This window comes from Danio rerio, chromosome 7, assembly GCF_049306965.1.
Source record: "Danio rerio strain Tuebingen ecotype United States chromosome 7, GRCz12tu, whole genome shotgun sequence".
NCBI lineage: Eukaryota > Metazoa > Chordata > Actinopteri > Cypriniformes > Danionidae > Danio > Danio rerio.
The window spans coordinates 29,473,553-29,490,237 of NC_133182.1; the positions used below are offsets into that span (position 1 = coordinate 29,473,553).

A 16,685-nucleotide genomic window follows, 5' to 3' on the forward strand; every position below is an offset into this window, starting at 1 on the left:
GTTACCCAGTGCCTGGGTTAGGGTTGGGCTATTTTCCAGCCCAGCATTTTTTAGTGTATTCTGATTACATTAGTTATACACTGTACTTTGTTAAAACAGAAAACACAAAAGTAATAAACCACAATGTTTATAAAGGACATGCTTACCACCATAAGTTTTAAATCTGTAAGTTTACTTTTGTTTTTTTACAGAACTGAATGGTTTTATTCAGAAACGTTAATTCACTACGGTTAATTAAAAGTCACAGTTGTTACATCACAATTTACATTTTTAAACAAATAAATAGTCTTAATTAGAATATACTAAAACAAGTCTTAACAATCCCAAATGTTTCATGTAAACATCTACAGGCCAACATCAGTTTCATTTGACATTTTAAATAATATTTTAATTCAAAATTTTTGTGCAATAATGTGCATCTCTATGTTATAGGTTTGATATTGTACAATCTGATAATGTACATGCCTGCATTATTGTTGTTGCTTTCATTAAATTTGGAAAGGTGTAGGAGGCTACAGGAGGGAATTAAGCATTCTCTAGCCTAACTGCTTCTGATGGAGTGCCTGTGTGTGTGTGTATGCGTGTGTTTGGTGCCGTTAACCCTTGACCATTACAGCAGAGGGTAAGACTGGGAGCAGGTTGATGCCGTATGCCATGATGAATGATATTTAGTCTAATGGCGAACGTGTGACGCATTTGTGTCTGATAGATGAGACTGGCTGGTAAATACAGCTCTCTGACGACACTGTATTTTCAGTCAGCACCCTGGCTATTCCATTTCTTATCATTTGCATTTTTATTGTTGAAATTCCTGATCTGAAGGTTCTGTTAAAAGGTGTCAAATACAAGAATTAAAGTGTAAATTAACTCAATACTAATTAGATCTTATATTTTAAAAATGAACTTGAGGTGACAATGACAGGTCATTTAAAGTTCATGATGAGTCAAGATCTTCTCAGCATTACAGCAACTAGTCAGGAAATGTTATTTCCTGTATTTATTTATTGAGCAAAAAATACTTCATACTTTGATTTATAGAACACACAAAAAAACTTACATAAAAGTTAGTGTAACAATAGTGATAACCTAAATGTATTTAGAAAAAAATCATTTGACAACAAATTAAAAAATCTAAAATACAAATTAAGCGAAGTTTAAAATCTTTATTCTTTATACACAACTTCATAACAATTTTACCCATGCATTTGTCAACAAGAGTTTTTTTTAAGTTAGCAAAAAATTATTTCTAAATTAATTAATTGTCATATAATCAAAAAATCTATTTATATTTTATAAAGAACAAGTTAGAATTACAGTTGAAGTCAGAATTATTAGTTAATTATTAATTATTAATTAATTAATTAATTATTATGTTAAGGTACTGGGTGTTTATAGTACTTATAAAGTATAGGAACTTATTTCTTGCGGGAACCAGAAATTAAACTTTTTTTTTTTCTTCATTTGGAAATTCTAAAAACATAAAAGTACTTGTAGAGTTGTTACTAGATTGCATTGATGTGTCTTTTGTCATACAATTTTTTCAGAAACACCAGATTTGCCGAAATAAAAATGTTAAAATGAATAAATAAATATAAATACAATTAAAATTATTATTTTTTAAATCTGTTTTGTAAGCTCGTCCTCTAATCAAATCTTTCTTCAGCCAAATTATGACAGTTCTCATCACTACACAATTCAATTTGTTATAATGCCAGAACAAGCTGATAGACTAGTCTTATTATTTACAATTTATTTTATTTAGGAATTTAATTAAGAATGAAGTATATCATACTGACAATTCAAATATGAACAACTTATAAAGCCTAATGTACTTTAAATAACTTTGCACATTATAATTACCTCGAATTAGAATTAATTTAGTCCATAATTACTTTATCACATTAAAAAGCCATTAACTGAATTCATTGATTACAGAAATATTTAACGAGTTAATTTAAAAAATACGTGATCCTCCTCAAGAGTCACACTGTAAGAGATACACTGTAAATAAGCCCTGTTTTAGGCGCGTTTTAGTTGCGCCTTTATGCATGTCCACCATATTATTCCCTTCTCCAGCAGTGTGAATGGGAATCAGCGTGCGTGTGGTCTTGAGTGATCGTCTTCATTTACATAACAAAAGAATGACTTCGACGAACACAGTCAAGTAGGTTATCAGGGCCCCTAATAAAGAAAGACACCCTGTTTGCCTGATATGATTAACTAATATCTATACACAACAAATCCGAAAGAGTTCATTAAAGCTGAAATCTTAAGTTGAACTGTCGCCTTAAAATTTTATGACATCAAATAGTGTCATGTTATGACGCTGCAGATTTTAACAAAATATATTCAAAAATGTCGTTTGCTCTTTATTCAAACTTCTTATATTGAAATGAGCAGAAACGACATCATTCTTGAGTTTTTTTTGTTGAACTACTGAATTGTTTCATGTTTATTTTACTATCATTTGTAAAATCGAACAAGTGTGTTTAATTCCTTTATGTTGTCCTAACACAAATCGATTGTGTGGAGCATTTTTACAGTGTAAGAACACAGAAAATAGAGTTAAAATATATGTAGAGGTGAGAGAAATTAATTTAATTAAAATACAGATGTTGAAACTAAAATATATTGTCAGTGCAAAATAATGTCACTCAACAATATTTTTGCTGCTAGATTAAAGTATGCAAGCTACAAACTACAAAATGTTCAATCAACTTGTAAAACTAATCGTGTGAAAGCCAGCAATTTGTAGAGTGTAATGTAACATTAAAATAAATAAATGCATACATATTTGTATGTTAATTATGGGTATAGTCTATAATTAAAACATGTTTCATTCATGTCGAAAATTCAACAAGAAACTTTTTATGAAAAAACGTTGCAAAGTTTGTTAAAATGTTACTTGCTTTAACAAAAAAAAAAAATAAATCAAGTACGTTTTACGTAAAGGTTCCTTATAAAACAAAATGGTGTACTTCGATCATATGAAAAACACTGTTCTGAAACGCTTCTGATTGTGGGTGAAAATCTAATTTCAGAGTAAAAACAAACGCTTGAATTTTTTTTGGGTCAAATATGGACAACCCCAAGCTTAATACAACCAAGCATTTTGTGCTAGGTTAAAAGAAAATTAATTTATTTTTAAATAGTCCAGAGTAGCTGAGAATAGGCTGATGTTTTACCATGACAAATTTAATTGCTGTGCTTAGGCCTCAAAAAGTTCACGTGTAGAACAGCGAAGCTCCATCATCTCACATCCAGTCTCCACAGCGCTCTTTTCTCAGGCTGAGGGTTTTATTGGCTCAGCGGGTCGCGTGAATGAGGTGTAAATGAAAAGTGTTCAGACGACAGTGCGTGCGCCCCTCCTTTGAGGAAGATTGTCATGTGACAACACCGAGAGCTCTTGAAGGGACAGAAACGGGGGACAGACGCTCAGAGACTTTAGCACACACACCGAGAACTCCGTATGAGAGAAAGGAGACTTTGAGATTTCGATTCACTGCTCAAGTTTACATAATGGACAGCAATTCATAAATCCACAACTTTCTCAAAACTTTTTTCACAAGAATGGATATTAATTGAGTGCCAACTGAAGCACCTGTGTATTTAGGATGTTTCACTTTTCACTTGGCACTTGCGTGCGATTTGTAACGAGCTCGGAGTGTTTTTAAGCCATTGATCATTGACTTTGTGAATTTAACGTGAAAATGCCTCGTCCTGGAAGAAACACGTACAGCGACCAGAAGCCGCCGTATTCCTATATTTCGCTAACAGCAATGGCCATCCAGAGTTGCCCTGAAAAGATGCTCCCGCTAAGCGAAATTTACAAGTTCATTATGGACAGATTTCCGTATTATCGGGAAAACACGCAGCGCTGGCAGAACTCCCTCCGCCATAACCTTTCCTTCAACGACTGCTTCATCAAGATCCCGCGAAGACCGGATCAGCCCGGGAAAGGCAGCTTCTGGGCTCTTCATCCTAGCTGCGGTGATATGTTTGAAAACGGGAGCTTCTTGAGACGCCGCAAAAGATTCAAAGTGATGATCTCCTCCGAGCACCTGCAGAAACCCTCAGACGCGGCGCATTACCTCCAACAACAAGCAAAACTCCGAATGACCGCTTTAGGGACGCATCTACCACAGATGACCAGCTACAACTTAAGTGTGACTCAACCCTCCACCTTTAAACACCCCTTTGCCATCGAAAACATCATTGCCAGAGATTACAAAATGCCAGGAAGTCTTGCTTTCTCCGCCATGCACTCCATGTCCACGGGTTATCAAATACACAACCAACTGACCACGGCTTGGCCCCACATGTACAGCAGTAATGTGATTGACGCTGAATATGCTGCTTATGGAGTACCACTCAAATCCCTGAGTCACGGCGCGCAAAGTTTACCGGCGATCCCCGTGCCAATCAAACCCGCTCCTGCTTCGGTTCCGTCCATCCCGGCGCTGCACGCTCACCTTCCAGCCTTTTTATCCGGATCTCCGCAGTCCCTTAGCCCGGCGTCTCCCAGTCAGAGCAACCCTGCAACCCCGAGCCCGACCTCACTGCTCCATTCGGTCGCCGTGCACTGCCAAGAGGTCACTTAAAAGTTTAAAGAAGAATTTGAAACTTTCTTTGAAACATACCCAACAATAAGGCAAGACTTGGAAACTTGACAGTATAAAACAACTTATATCAAAAACATCAAATGTGATGTTGTCTTGTGTAAAATATGTCTGAATACAGTGAAATTACATGTTTATAGCTCTTTTTTTTCTGACATGCACTCTTAAAATTAAAGGTTTAAAAGGGAGATCATGTTGCAGCGATGCAAAAGAATAACTATTTCTATTTCACCAAAACAGTTCTTAAATTATCCATTTGTGTTGAACATTTGAAAACATTAAAGAACTTGCTTTAACTATAAAGATTTTTTATTTTTTATTTTTGGAATTTAGATGTTCCACTGATAGTTTACATTTACATTTAAATTAATTACTTTAGCCTTTATCCAAAGCGAATTTTAAGTGAGTTAAGTTTGCAAGTTGTTATTGAATTTCTTAATGGAACCAAATGCCAATGAAAAAAAAACTTATTTTTAAGAGTACGCATGTCATGAATTTAGGCTACCTCATATTATTAAAAGTTCATAAATCCTATTGAAAAACGCACAATGCTAAAAAGATAACAAGATTTTCGGACATTAAAGTTCATTGAACAGATTCACAAACATTCTACATGTAGATAATTTTACTTGTAACTTATAAATATGGGGTATATTTTACTCATTAAGGCTCATCGACATCAAGTAAAGCAACAGAAAATATTGCATGTTATAAGCACAGATGTTGCAGCCTTTCCGGCACAGAAAAAAAGGCTACAAATGGAAATACTCCTACAAAGCACTTTTGGTGTGACGATAAAGATATCGAATATTGTTCTGTGAACAATGCTCCTTCTAATTTATCCGCTTTGTTGAAAATATAGCGAAAGCTGTTTGTATATACTTTTTCTGTATAGTGTTGAATTGCCCTGATGTACTAGCATGCTGCTTTTCACATATTCCTGAAATAAATTATAAACTTTGTCATCAAACTTCACAGAAATTTCCTGAGACTGTCATTTTAATTTGTAAATGTATTACAGTTTAATGTAGCTATAGTTTAAGAGAGCTGTTTCAACGAAGGAACGTAAATAGCGGCATAATACCACCGAACACCTTTGTAAATTAGAAAGAAATAAACTCAAGAGACACTTGTTGGGTTCCGTTACGGTTGTCGGTAAGAGCTGAATATCACGACCTCGTTTTAATGCTTTGTTTTGCACAAATTTAGTACGTTTTGCGGAACATTAACACATTTAAAAAGTAGTCCAGTTTAACTTAACAGAAATCAACGTGTCAGAGAGATTCCATTCATCTTTTAAATTAGTAGTGACGGACATGAGTTAAAAGGAAAATATAAACGAAGCTAATTTCAGTTGATTTCTTTTTAGAAATTAAAACGTGTCTTATCTCCACAGTAAAAAATTATTTTTAGTATGTAGTGGTTACGAAAATGTTCAAACATGATCCGCACAAACAACAAAAAGTGATAGTATTATAAGAATACAGATGTACAAAATGTACAAAATCATAGCATATACAGACTAACGAGAATTAAACCGAATTTAAACATTTAACCAAAAATAAAGAAACAACAACAACAAATCAATATGGGAAAACTGCAAGTAAGGGGAACCAACTTCATAACTGGCTACAATTGCAAAACTGTTCTGAGAAAAAGGTTATTTATTTGTTAATTATTTATTTGCAGCTTTCTTTTGATACTATTGTAGTTAATGACATACAATTATATTATTACATTTCTGCCTATCTTAAAATTCTTCAAATAATTTGAGCAAACATACATACATTTTAAATTATTCATAAAGTGCAACTTCAAGACGTTTTCATATTTTTTTACTTAAAGTAAAATACATTTTTATTATAAAAAAAGAAAAACTATATATACATTATTTCAATATTTCAAGTAACTTTTATGGGATCTAAAATAATTTTTCAAATGCAATTTAATAAATCATTAACTTTAATTCAATTCATCTTTATTTGTATAGCACTTTTACAATTGTGTCGAAACAGCTTAAAGTTCTAGTAAATTGAAATTGAAACTTTCAATCCAGTTTTCAGAGTTGAATTAACTTGACCTTATGCATTAGGTTTTTTTAATGAGAGATATTTATGACTTCTGTAAAGAGCTAAAATTACATTTGCTGTTACAGCATGTCATGAACTCTGTGATCTGATGACTGCATAAACAAGCTTCCTCTAAACCGTTAACATCTCACAGAAACCAGAAAGGTATATTCATGCTATTCAACACATATAATTTCATCAGACTAATGACGCCAATTTAGTAAATGATTTTAAGTATCTTCGCCCTAATAGGTGTTCAAAAACATTAGACAGTGGAAATATATTGTAGCAGCATGTACTGACACAAATGAAGGTTAGTCTAGATTGTTTGTGCGATATTCAGCATTTCATGCACAGCTTTAATTAAAAGAATGCATTAGAATGGGGAAACATTCAAGGTAATTAGCATGTGTAATTTATCCGTTTCTTAATGCATGTGGGCAGTGTCCTGAATAATGAGGTGGTCTGAACCCGACACACAGGAGACAGAATGGACAGGAACCGGTTATTTATACTCACACTGTCGAAAAACTAATGTCATCAAGCTCGAAATCAACTCACAGAACTTATTTGGAGGGAAATTTAACCCGCACTAAGCTAAATAGCCTTATTTATTTCCTTCTGTGACATTATTAATTTGGGGCGTGCATATTTATGAGCAAAATACCTGAACATGCTCAGGCAGAGGATGGCAAGGATATTTATATGGCCGTAAATCAACAAGCTGTGAGTCTGGAGGGAGTGAAAATCAAACACACACACACACACACCCGCACACACACGCACACACACAAGCGCACACACACACACACACAAACACGCACACACACACTTAGGTTTCAATGAATTGTGGGGACATTCCAAAGATTTCTATTGTTTTTATAAGCCAAGTAATACTTACCTTAACACAATCCTCACAATAAAATTGTTTCAACATTGAGTATTTTTAATTACTTTTTTCCCTTTCAAAAAACTGTACTTTTAAATACATTAAAAAGATACCCATATAAATATATATTATTTTGTTTTATGTGCCTTTCCAGAGACTTTGTGACTAGTCACCAATATTAGTATATATAATGTTTCCTTATTTTTTCCTTACCTCCATCTATCCATTCATTTATTTACTTATTTTCTTATAAATGATTACTCTAATTTCTTTAACCCATTGCACATTTTTTGTAAAACTTGTCTTTGATTATGTCTGTAAAATCACATTGTACATTAATTGTGATAACCTTAAATAAACATGTTACATAAAATAAATAAATTAATAAATAAAAAAGATACACATAAATAAAAATAAATATCCTAATCCTAATAAAAAACTGCATAAATCTCTTCACTTTTCACTTGTTTTATTTTGCTGAAATTATTACAAGTGAGGAAATCTTCAAAATGATGTTTTAAGAGATTCTGTCAGATTTAGCTTACTTTAAATTTCGAAACCACCAAAAATTTCTGCGATATACCGTTAAGGTGTGTGTAAGATTTTTATTTAAGTTTTTTAAGGACAACAATATGTTCAGCAGAAAAGGATATCCAAAAATGCAGTTTTAAATTTGAAAGAAATTTGTGTTTTAGAAATTAACGAAAACAGCAGAAGTCAATGATTAAGTTGAATTTTTTAGCCTGACATGTTTACTGCTCCAAAATATTTTTAAATCTTCTCTAAATAAAATATACTGTGTTTAAAGGGGAAAAAGTCTTTTTATTTTTTTACTCAGAGATTTAAAATTAACATATTTTAAAGCAGTAATCACAATACGGTGAAATAGTGATATTTTAACTAAAGGTTATTAGAAGTGTAATTTATAGTGTAAAACTATTATAGTGTATTTACTAGTGTAAAAGTCTTATAAAATTAGCTATGATGTTACAATATGTATCACTTTTTCCCCTCTGACAGCTTATGCCAGTGTATTTTATTTAGCTTAATCTTAATAAACTTTTGTTGTTTTGATGATTCATTAATAATACAATTTTAGTAATACATTTATTAGTAATACATTTATTTAGTAATAAAAATAAATATTTTCTCTTAAGTTTAAAAAAAATGTAGACTTTTTGATTTTCAAGTAAAGAAAAAAAATCTATTATTATTATATAATATGTTTTTACAAATTTCAGACAATGCTATAATCGAATAAAACTTCATCAATAATGAAAAGCACAGCAATACAGGGTCAAAACATGGTAACATTCAAAACATTGACATTCACTCATCAATTAGAAGATACACATGATTTTAGTTGAAAAATAAGAAGTAATGGTTGATTTGTATTTAAAAATATATTTATTTTTAGGATCAAACAAACATGAAAAGTGAAAAAAAATATTAAATACAGATTTGAATAGTCAAAATTATAGTTTCCACCCCAGAAATAACTAAATTTGATTCGCAAAATGACTGAAAACTTTTGCAAAACATTTACTCAACATTTATTTTTACAAACAAATGTTACATTAAACAGGTCTATATTATATACACATTTGTACAAAAAACATGATACGAGCTTGTTTGGACAGAAACGAGTGCCTGATTTCAGTCTTATGCAAACCGATAACAATCACCTAGGCTGTATAGCGAAAAAAGCAGCAGCAGGTGCAGAAGAGACTCTGCGCTCGACTCGAGCCAAACGCCTGTGTGTGCATGAAATCACTGTGTCAACATTTAATTCATGCTCCTAAGCAGAGACTGTGAGACAAATTACAGCACTGGGTGGGACTGCCAATATTAGCTCAAGCAACAACAGCAACTCATCCACTGACTTCAAGGAAATACTTTCAAAATCCCCCTAAAATAGTTCTTATTTATGTTTGTGAATTAAACATGCTGGCAATTTCCTCAGCACTCTCCAGATGACTGATCGCAAAAGCATTTAAAGCAAAGTCTTGTGAGTAAACATTCTCAAGTGGAGTGGAGCAAGAGAAGCGAGGACTGTTTGGTCAGCCATAAAACATCAGGCAGCAAACACTGGCTTGGACTATTGTGTGTCGTCAATGCACTTCAGGCTTTTCAGCGTGTTGCCAGGAGACAGGATGAGTTGACACAGCCATGCTGCTCGAACTGGTCAATGCTGTGTGTTTGCGGTTGTGAGTGGGCAAATGCCGCTGGCTTTGTCTCACTAAGAGACCTCCAGTGAGAAGAACGGCACCCTTTTGTGTGTTTTTAGTTTTTTTTTTGTTTATGACACACTGTGTAAAAGTGGCTGATTGGTGTGTGTCCAATGCCAGAAACACTAAAAATATACAATAGCTTTAGAGTTTTTTGTCTTATTCAGAGGAATAGTCATTAATAGCACTATGGGTGAATGAACTTCAAATGTAAATCTTCTCTTTTAATATAAAATCAATAGCATTTATTTCATTTTTTTTTACAATTTGTCATACACTATTGTCACCTTTTCTTTTTCAAATATTTCAGAAGTTATGTTTAACAGAGAATTTTAAAAAAGTTTTTTTTTTTTTATACATATTAGACATTAATTATTAAAACTTATATTGCAAGACACAATTATTCACCTTAAAGTGCAATTTAAATTCTTAAGTAGGATTATTATGTTAAATCAAGTCACTGAACAATGTTAGGTAGCCAATAAAAATTAAATAAATAAATAAAACAAATAAATAAAAATAACTCAAACAAATAAAATAAATCAATAAAATACTCAAATAACATAATTAAATAAATAAATAAAGTAACACAAATAAAATAAATAAATAAATAAACTAGGGCGACGCGGTGGTGCAGTAGGTAGTGCTGTCGCCTCACAGCAAGACGGTTACTGGTTCGAGCCTCGGCTGGGTCAGTTGGCATTTCTGTGTGGAGATTGCATATTCTCCCCGTGTTTGCGTGGGTTTCCTCCGGGTGCTCCGGTTCCCCCACAGGCCAAAGACATGCGGTATAGGGGAAAATTGTCAGTATTGTATGAGTGTGAATGAGTGTGAATGAGTGTGTATGGGTGTTTCCCAGAGATGAGTTGCGGCTGGTAGGGCAGCCGCTGTGTAAAACGTTCTGGATAAGTTGGCGATTCATTCCGCGTTTACCGTTTAAATGAATAAATAAATAAAAACAACTCAAATAAATATGATAAAAAACCTTTATAAATAAATATTTTTTTAAAATAAATAAAATAAGTAAAAATAAAACAAACAAATAAATAAATAAATAAATAAATTTGAACAGGGCTGTTAATGACCTAAAAATTATTTTAAAAATTTTGACACTACTTATGTCTTTTATTCCAAACAAACTAAAATAAATAATTATAGCAAATACTGAAAGTGAAAGTGTTCTTACTCTGTTAAACATCATTAGAGAAATAAAAATAAATAAATAAATAAAAATCACAGGAGGGCTAACATTTTTGCCTTCAACTGTACAGTATATAGTGCTTAGCATAAACGCGTACATCCCATTTTGAAAATGAATATTTTTATCCATTTCTCAGTGAATATAGGTAATTGATGCATTTGAACAATGCAGATTTATTAAACAGCTATATTTATCAAAATAATATTTTAGTCAGAGAACATATTTAAAAGACTATTAATATTAACTATTATTACTATTAACTAGTTTATTTTGTCTTTGCCATGATGACATGGTAAATATTATATAATAGTACAAAATATTTTCTGGTTATTTTGCAAGACACAATTATTCAGCTTAGTGCAATTTAAAATCTTAAGTAAGATTATTATGTTAATTTACCAAGTCACTGGACAATGTTATGTACCAATAAGAAATAAATAAATCTTAATGGGGTTAATAATATTGACCTTAAACCTTTTTTTTTTTTTAATTAAAACTTATTGGCAACCCCTTAATTAGTTTGTCCACTAATTGTATCTGTCTAATTTATTGACATCAGCTCATCCAACCCCCCCCCCCCTTTTTTTATCATGTTTTTATTTATTTATTTATTTTTTTTAATTTACTCCTTTTTATTTACTATTGTTGCTGTTATTAGTATTACTATATAATGCTATTTTTTTTATTATTTTATTATTCATAAATGTTTTACTGTCTTTTTACAAAAGTTTTAAAGGGAAAAGTTTAAAGTCTTTCACTATGCCTGTCATATAAAGCATTTATGTACTTTTCACCAAATACATTTTTATTTATTTATTAAAACTATTTAAAACTTTTATTACAACCAAACTAAAAGAAATAAGACTTTCTCCAGAGGAAAATATATTATAGCAAATACTGCCAAAGTTTCCTTGCTGTGTTGAACATCATTATAATAAAATCACAGGAGGGCTAATACCGGTACTTGAACTGTACAGTATATATAGCATGAGATCAAATTCAAACCTGTTACAGACTAATGTAATTTACACTTGTTATATGAATTATTGCAAGGAATCATGCACAAGTGCTTAAACATGCTTTATTTAAATGTTTTATTTTTGTCAAATACTAGGTTTGCATCCTTAAATGGAGGTACATCCAATGCAAAATATGAATAAATATGTATTTCTTTTTTAATAATCCATTGCTCTCTCCTACTGGATTTGTGGAGGTGACAATTTAGCAAGTATAGGTTGTATGTTTACTCATAATAAGAGTGGATGTTGGGTATTAAGAAGTGAACAAGAAATATTGACATACCACTACAGAAATGACTCCCAGTATATAGAACAGTGAGGAGTTTTAAACACAGTGAAGTTTCCCACCAATACAGTACGTAGTACAACCTTTCCAACTTTCATAATAATAATAATAGACTTCTGACTGCCAGATCAGCATATTACAATGATTTCTTTGACACAATTGTAAAAAGTGCTATAAAAAATAAAAATGATGCAAATTCCTCATAGTGGATGAAGTGACACCGAAGACAGGACTAATCCCATTATAATAGTATGTTTTCTTTCAAAAACATTTTACAAAATCTTAGTGAGCAAAAAAAAGAAAAAACAAGTTGTAGGACTTGTAATAAGAAGAAGCCCCCGAGGACCTGACTATCTGAACACTCACTATTACAAAGAGAGATTTAGATCTGATAAGATGGCGCCAATGACCCTCTCCCTTCAGAACAGCAGATGATTGACAGATCCCTAAGTATGACCGGCCTCCGGCTGCAATCCTGAGAACGCAAACACCCAACGAAACACGCAACAAAATCATTTACCCTGCTCTAAAAGTGTCAAAATTGATAAAGTTCTGTCAAAGCAAAGACCCCCCCACAAAAACAGCCCCATTACTTATTGAAACACTCCACTTCTTTTTTAAATAGGCACATTTTACAGCTCACTTAAGGCTTAATAATTGAGTTAATTTTTAAAAATTTAGCTTAGCATAGATCATTGAATCAGATTAGACCATTAGCATCTCACTTCAAAAATTCCAAAAAGAATTTTGAACAATTTTCAGGAACTATGCTACCGTACAATGGCTGCAGCAGGCACAATGACATTACGCAGCACCTGAAAATAGTCCCCAGGTAGGTAACTAGTTAACAGTGTTAATAGTATCATTGCATCTGCTGCAGCAATGGTACGACAGCAAAGTTCCTTGATTATTACATCAGAATGAAAGTATAGTTCTTAGCCAGAACAGCCTAGAAAAGAGCAACTTTTAATTATCGGTTAGTCTTAGTATAATTACAGAGAGTCAAGCTTGAAAATGGGGAAAATTATTAAAACTTTTTTAAAGCAAGATGCTAATGGTCTAATCCAGTTGAATGATTTATGCTAAGCTAAGCTAAATGTGCTCCTGCCAGACCTTGAGATGATTAAATGCAAATATAGTAGAACTCAACTGTTGAGGACTTGTATATAAAAAAATTATAAAAAAAAAGTGTTCTATTAATTACAAATTAATGTATGAAATGCTAGTAATATTCAGCAACCAATCACTTTTCTAACTAAACTACCACAAAAATAAGCTAAATTGAAATCATCAGCTATTAGCAAGTTTATAAACAGTTGGCTAAAGATGTGACGCATTAACTTCACGTTAGGACGTCACTATTTCCTACCAGCCAGTTCACACAAACAGCCAGTTCTTTGTGCAATGATTAACAGGCCAGTTTAACTGCGGTTATTATGCGAAGCTCTAGGGTGCTTCAGCTCTCAGGTGTTGTGATGTTTTAAGCGTGTGAGTGTAATGACAGGCTGAGCTATGCTGTTTTCCCTGCAGCCGCTCACTGACAGCTTGATTTAGGTCAAGCAGGAATCTTCCCTGTTTCTCATAAACTAACACCTCTGTGACACTTCAAAGGGCCAGTCGCACCTGAGGTGACAGAGGTCGCTGTTTCTAAGCACAGAGGGCCAGATGGACAGATACAGGCCAATGCTGGAGGTCAGTTACTGTTTCCAGCAACCCCAAAACCAGCAAAACAGTCAGTACGTTGACAGTATTTCAATATTAAGACAACAATACTCCAATTAAGACTCTCCCACATAAACAGAGATTTCTGATTACTTTAATCTGGCTAAAGTCATTCTTGAAGTAACAAAGATTGTGGAGCACTCATATTTCAGTTACATTAGGAAAGTCACACATAATTAAATCACACTTTTACAGTCGTATAGGACATTTTGCCGCATTTTGCAATAGGATAAACAAACAATTTGATGGCAAGCCAAATAAAATTGCTTTGAACATGAATTTGCATCTGCTGTTATATAGCTTGACAAATTATTAACTGCACCTGTCTTGAAGCTTTCGAAAAATTAAAATTAAAATACCTAAATCTGTGTATGTTACCACATTGAAGACATAAATCATGATGATATGTGGATTGGAATTCTGGAGGGAATGTTGGTTTGGCATCGCTTGGGGCTTTAATTACTTGCCATTAACCTATTTGTGCCCAGATTTTAATGAATCAAATTACAGGTAGTATTGTATATTCAAATATGAAAAAGGACAATAATAACTATAAACTCTATGAAAAATATACAGTGCTCAGCATATATGAGTACACCCCTCACAAATCTATCTTTTATATATCATAATTCATATTTTTAATAGGAAGCTATACAATATTATATTTGTGCATATACATTAGTCAGTACTAAAGCCAAATATGGAGCTTATCTAACAAAATAACTTACGGTCCAAAAAACGAATACAGCCAAATTTATTTATAATAGATAATTATTAAAACACATTTTTAAAAAGATGAAATATCAAGAGAAGCAAAAAAAAAAAAAAAAAAAAAAAAAAATTTGAGTTGAAATTTTGTAAGTTGTAATTTTTATTGCAATATATTGTTTGAATTTAACTGTATCATTGAATCTTTCATTTTCTTAATATGTTTGGTGACTAAAATATTATTTTAATAAATATATCTGTTTAATAAATCTTTTTTGTTTAAACGCACCAAAATACTCTGCTTTTATTCACTGAGAAATGGATAAAGATACTCATTTTCAAAATGGGGTGTACTCAATTATGCTGAGCACTGTAATTGCTGGTGGATCTGATCTGTATATTAAAGTAAGATGATTAGTCCTCCTGTGAAATTTAAATAGATTTTTTTTATATTTCCCAAGTTCCCCTATTTAATGGAGAGAAGATTTTACACATTTATAAACAATCGTTTTAATAACTGACTTAATAATTAATGTCTTTAGTCATGATTACAGTATATAATATTTTTCTATCTATTTTCCATAGGCTATCACTTTTATTTTTATTGCTCATTACTATTTAGCAGAGTTGTGTCAGTATGTTATTTAATGCAAGACGTGGGCCAAACATTTCTTTTCATAGAGTGCACCTTAAAGGGTTACCTAGGTTGATTAGGAAAATCATTGGAAAGCAGTGGTTTGTTCTGTAAGCAATCGAAATAAAAATCTTAAGGGGGCTTTAATGACCTTGATAAATTGTTTAGAACATGTTACAATTTTTATTCCAGTCAAACAATAAAAATAAGACTTTCTCCAGAATGCAGAAAATACTGCGAACATTTTCTAGCTCAGTGAATCATTGACTGGGAAATATTTTAAAAGAAAAAATATTTCACAGGAAAGCTAATAATTTTGCTTTCAAGTGTATGTACATGTAAAACGGGAACATAAAATATATAATCAAAACCAACTCATGTAAACACTTTAACCATAAAAACATTTTATTAAAAATAAAGTATATAATTACTCCTGATGTTTACTACGGACTAAGATTACATTTAAATAATTATAATGCAACAAACTACAGAATTAGGTTACAAGCAAGGGAGAAAACTACTTTAAGATGGTTCCAAAATCTTCTCCCAATTTTGCATGAGCAGGAAGGAAGAGTACATTTTCTGCTTGCTCATAACAATGGCCTGGGTTTCTTTGATCTGTGTTAAGTCCTTTGCAATGTCAGGAACTAATAACTAACCTTTTGTAATTGGGATTAACTCCTCGATACTTTGTTCATGTTAACTTTGTTCTATTGTCATTGTATTTACAAAGTCAATGAGCAGATAATTAGTAATGAGTACTGTACTTTGAACTCCCATGAAATCACTTGTGTTTTAAATCCTGTCTGATTCTCTTGAGCAACCTTAAACTTATAATATTGATTTGATTGTTGGTTTAAAATGATATAGACATTATTTTAGGAAACAGAAACTAGATCTGCTGAATCTTAATTAAAAAAAAAATATTCCAGTGAACAAATGTTCCCTTCAAGTTCTGATTATCTCTGAATTTTAAAAAAACGTTATCAAACTTATACACTTGAATATTCTCTAGAGTGTTTTGAATTAAATAGTAACATTTAGAAAAAAATTATCAACATCGAAGTAAAATGTTTTTTTTTAAATAAAATGTTCATTGAATGATTTATTTTTTATTTTATTTAATCTTTAATTACCCAGAAATTACACTGGGATTAAAAACACTTTTTAAAAACCCTTTTCCTGGCAAAAATGAGAGGCAAGACATAAGACAGGACAAACTACACATTACGAACAAAACAATAACAAATCATAGAATCACCCTCAATTAACATTATTGAAGGATGATCTGAGCAGCAACCTGCTTGTGC

General features: G+C 32.0%; 1 protein-coding gene across 1 annotated transcript; it reads left to right on the forward strand.

The window, feature by feature from the left end:
• The first annotated feature begins 3,433 nt into the window (after nucleotides 1-3,433).
• foxb1b (forkhead box B1b) lies at nucleotides 3,434-5,591 on the forward strand. The gene is given in 1 exon segment (NM_131283.2): nucleotides 3,434-5,591. A coding segment is annotated over 1 exon segment (891 nt). The 5' UTR covers nucleotides 3,434-3,710; the 3' UTR covers nucleotides 4,602-5,591.
• The last annotated feature ends 11,094 nt before the right edge of the window (nucleotides 5,592-16,685 follow it).